The 5047-nt window shown below is 41.4% G+C and overlaps 1 protein-coding gene across 1 annotated transcript; it reads right to left on the bottom strand.

The window, feature by feature from the left end:
* Positions 1–827, bottom strand: LOC129503153 (olfactory receptor 4C3-like). The gene is given in 2 exon segments (XM_055315128.1): positions 1–356; positions 359–827. Coding segments are annotated over 2 exon segments (825 nt in total).
* Between the last annotated feature and the right edge of the window lie 4220 nt (positions 828–5047).

Raw genomic sequence — 5047 nt, forward strand, 5'->3', positions numbered from 1 at the left:
TTAATTTATTAAAAAAACTGACACTATTTTGTCTATGGACAAAGTAGACGATGGCCGCATATAAATAAATATACAAGGCACAAAGAACAGGGCAACAACAGTGAAGAGAGCCCCACAGGTGGACAGGGCTTTACGTCTCGCCTCCGCACTATGGTACCTCAAGGAACGCAGGATGACAGCATAGGAAGCAACCAGCATGAGGAAGTTCAACAGGCAGATCACACCACTGTTGGCGACCACCAGCACGCCGATGACATACGTGTTGGTACAGGCAAGTTCCAGCAAGGGGTACAAGTCACAGACAAAGTGATTGATCACATTAAGCCCACAGAAGGGCAGCTGAAGGACCAGGAGGGCTGGACCAGGGAATGCAGGAAGCCTCCCAACCAAGCCACCCCCACCAGCAGGGCACAGAGATGCCCGGTCATGATGGTCGTGTAGTGCAGGGGTTTGTAGATGGCCACGTAGCGCATGACTGTGAGCAGAATGATCTCAACACCTCCCAGAAAATGGGGTCCAAAGAGCTGAGCCAAGCAGCCCTCAAAAGAGATGGCTCTCCCCTCACACAAGGAGTCAGCAATGAGTTTAGGAGCCATAGAGGAAGAATAACAGATATCAATACAGGACAAGTTGGCCAGGAAATAATACATGGGGGAAGCCAGCATGGGACTGGAGGTGATAGTGACCACAGTGAGCATGTTGCCACACACCATGGCCACATAGATGATCAAAAAAAAAAACACACACACAAAGAGGACCCGCTGTATCTCTGCATTCTGTGAGAGTCCCAGCATGAAAAATTCTGTGATATTGTGTGGCATTTCCATAGAGTCCAAGAAGAAGGAGAATGCACATATGCTATTGCCTATAAAGTCAAGAGAAGAACATTATTTTAATAGAATCGTAGGAGGGAAAAAGTGTTGCAAGGTTTTCTTGGGACAACCCCACTTCCCTTTGTCTCTCCTAAATTCTTTCTGTTCCAAAATTTTTATACCAACTCACTCTGTCAACTACTAAATGTGATCATGTGCCTATTTAATTTTAGCAACACTGGGCAGTAGATATCTAAGTTATTAGATGAAAATATTAATTGAATTATGTAAATTTTAAATTAGTTTTGTTACTCCTGAAACTGAACACGTGGCAGATTTTCTAATTCAGCTAGAGTGCACCTCTGACAATTTTCAGGATGGTTCCTCATAGATACTATGGCACTTGAGAAGACCATGAATTTTTAGGATCTCCTGAAATTTCTGCATATGTAGTCCATACCTTTTGAATTAAGTCTTTCTTCTTGAACTTTTCAATGAGGTTTTCTATACTTTCTGACAGGGTCTCTGATGGTAACAGAAACAGATGTAAAACAAACTAAAGCCAGACTGAGAGGAGGTGAGTGGGAGAACTGGAGACCTCCCCAACTTCCCAGTTCTCCCCCTGCTCATCTCCTTGATGAGATGAACCCAAGCTGTGGGCAGCATCATCTCCAGGAAGCCAAATTTACATTACTCTTCCTATTTGCCCTTGACATTTTACATTTTTCTGTTTTTGCGCTCCCTTGGCTTAGTGCAATTGTTCTGCTTAAAAGCTAACTTGTCCCTCTACATCTACAGGAAGGACTCAAAGCAAGAGTTTGGTGATCATCAGTGAAAGATTCTCTTAAATAAGGAGTATCTGGCTGTTTACTAAAGGAAATACAGGGGCAGGGAGAGCAGATACCCCATCTTAACCAGCTATAAATACATCTGGTGGAATACTCCCACTCATCCTTTATTCTCATAATGATATGGAAATGCCTGGGCCTATCTGAGTTTTAAACAAACAAACAAAAAAAAAATGACACTAACCACACCCACCACCAACCTATTGTTTTCCTGGAAACACAGGCCTCCTTAGAATAGCTGAATCTTCCAACTTGCTGAAGATCTATATGATAAGAATTTCGGGAGAGTCACTAAGTGTCAGAGGAAGAGACACCCAGATATAAGAACACTGGGGAGAAGATTCCCGTGTTGATCAGCAAGTTGCCCCATTTTTGTCTCTCCTAGTTTTAGTGCAAGACAGTAAATGTAGCTTCTGCAAATGACACGTCCGATGGGGACCTTTACAGAGTAGAACATTATGGCCAAAAGCACGGACAGTGTGATAAGGGCAAACACCCGAGTACTATGTAGTTTTTGACAAGCACTATCCCTAACTGCTTTATATGTATCAGCTCCTTAAATCTCACGTTATCCCCATGAGGTAGATCACTGCTTTTATCCTCCTTTTACACAGCAAGAAAGTGAGACACATATTAGCAACCCACAGAAGCATAATCAGCTAGCTAGTAAGTGCCAGAGCTGGCACTTGCACCCAGGTGGTCTTGCTACAGATTCTGTGGGCTTCAGTGCACTAGAATGTCACTTAAACTTATCTTGGTTTGAATCCTTCCTCTGCTATTTGTTGGCCATTTAACCATCAACAACTTCTCAGAGCGTCAATACTCTTATCTATAAAATGAAACTAAAAGAACTGCTACACTGTGTGGTGCAAAGAGAAGTAAATGAGAATGGGGCATGCCAGAGTGTCTGTATGGAGCTTAGATGTGATAAACATTCAATAAATGGCATCTCTGAAATCACCATCATCAACACCATAGGCAGCAAGCTCTTTATGTGGCAAAAGGACCCAAGGACCTAAGTGGAAGAATTCAAAACTAACTTAGTTATTTTTTAAATAGCTAATTATATTCAAAACTATAATATTATAAAACAAAAAATGCCCTACTACTGATCCTCATATAGAACACAATATAGAAAAGCACAGAATTTAGCCAAATAATGAATTTATACACCAAAATTAGAAATGTTAAGCTGACTCATTTCTGTGACCTGTGGGAACATGAAAGAAATTATTTGTTAAAAGCTATCCCCTAAAAAAGAAGTCTCCTGTTTGAGTTATCTATGAGAAACAAAATTATTTTGTAGAAAGTAATGAGGCTTTTATAGTAAAATTATTCTACTGCAGTTTGGGGTTGCATTTTTCTTTCATTTAACTTTAAAAGCAGACTATAAAAAACTTACATTGACTGGATCTGAGGACAACAGGTCTCCAGGTGTTGTGTTGTGCTTTGTTTTTACACCCTAACACATGGACAGGTGGAACTGGAAGAGTTCTTAAAGGATTATCCAGACCAGCGCCAAGCATATCCCAAATTTCACTGTTTCATGTGATTAAACTCCTGGATGAGATTAGAATTGTTTTATCCACTGGGATAAAGCACAGACTGGGAAGGTGCTACTGATTACCAAAACTCATCTGAGCTGAAGGTTTCTTAGACTAGTACAAGGTGAGAACCCAAAAGATGGTTATTTATTTACAAGCAACTGGGAATTTGTTCTGTCATCCATTTCCCCTTTATCTGCTTAAGAATCTGGTGGCATTTACAATCATGGCTTCCAATTGACTATTTTAAAGATGGTGGATCTCAGACTTAGAGAGATTAGATGCACTGGTCCAAGGTCACATGGAAGATCCATGCCAGAGGTGCAGCTTGAACCCACGTTGTGCAGCACATCAGCCTGTCCCCTTTCCTTTTTTTTTTTAACTCAGAAGTATTTATTCCTTCAAGACTATCTACATCTTAAAAAATAGTTTAGTATAACATGTCTTGAAAAACAACTATGTAGTTAATATTAATAGAAAGATATGGTACAATAAGTGGCCAGTTCTTGGTTACCTCATTTACCATAGGAAGAAAAATGGGCAAATATAAGTGGAGGAATATTAAGATCCACAACTATAGATGCTCCTTCAACATGAAGACCCACAGCTTCAATATAAAGTTAAAATACCTCCAGGATACTTTCAAATTATTGAGAATATCACTTTCCACTAGCCTCGGTATTTAAGTATAACACTCTCCACTGTTACTCATTTTTCTGAATATAGGTCAAAGGCCTTAAAAAAGGCATTATGAGTGAAAGAAAGCAGGACCAGATATGCTTCCAACCCAAACGGCAAGAATGCTAAACAGCAGCAGGGAGGTAAGTGAAATGACAGAGTTGCATGCCACACTTTCAAAATACTGCAGCCAAGAAAAGAGAGACAAGAGTGGTATGGATGTGCAAGGCACAGACCCTGCCTCGGTATGACACTCCCACATACACATCCCACTGAAGTACCGGACTCCACTTTCCCTGCCCCATCCACACCAATCTGGACTGAGGCTCACTGAGAAAGGAAGTTATAATCCAGAGGGGAAAATTTCTAGAAATAGAAATCCTGTGAGTGCAGAATGCCCTACTGACCCCCTGAGGATCTCTGTAAAAGCAGGATAACTACCAGGAGTCTTCAAATGTGAAGACTTTCCCATATGGGCCTGTCCCCTTTCCAATGCAACCATAACCTTCCATTATCTGCCTTCTCTTAAAGGAGGAGCTGACTTGCTAGCTCCATTTTCTGCTAAGGATATTCACCAGCACAGTCTCAGAGAAAAGCTTTCTCCTTCCACTAGACAGGGCTTTTATAAGGGAGTTGGGAATGATAGCACAGGGACTGTCAGTGCCATGTGCTGCTGCCTTTCCAAGGGAGACTAATTCTCTCTCACAGGATCACTTGCGGAAGCAGTGCTGGAGCTTGTGCCTCCTTCACAGATCAGAACAAGCCTGGCACCATCATTTAATTAGTCCCCTGCATACTGTTTTGGTCTCACAAGGAAAGGACTCCTGTGCCTCTTAGAAGTGCCCAGTGTCCTTATAGTATCTTGAGAGAGAAACTATCAATCATCAAGAGAAAAGGAGAGTCGGGATATTTCAGGGACTCAAACTGGAAGGTGTTTTTAGAGAAACTGCTTACTGAAAAACGACATCAGGAAGGATCCACGGTATTTATTGGGCATCTTCTGTGTTTTAGACACAGGTATTTCATCTCCCCGCCTAAAGCAGAGAGAAGAGGATGGCTGTCCTTCATCCATGCCTTTGCTGTGTAGTGCACCAAAAGATCGAAATGACGTGAATCAGAATTGTACTTCCACAATTTTAAACATTCAATAAGGATTTTTTTCAGA

Source organism: Nyctereutes procyonoides, unplaced genomic scaffold (genome assembly GCF_905146905.1).
Source record: "Nyctereutes procyonoides isolate TBG_1078 unplaced genomic scaffold, NYPRO_anot_genome, whole genome shotgun sequence".
In the NCBI taxonomy this organism is placed as follows: domain Eukaryota; kingdom Metazoa; phylum Chordata; class Mammalia; order Carnivora; family Canidae; genus Nyctereutes; species Nyctereutes procyonoides.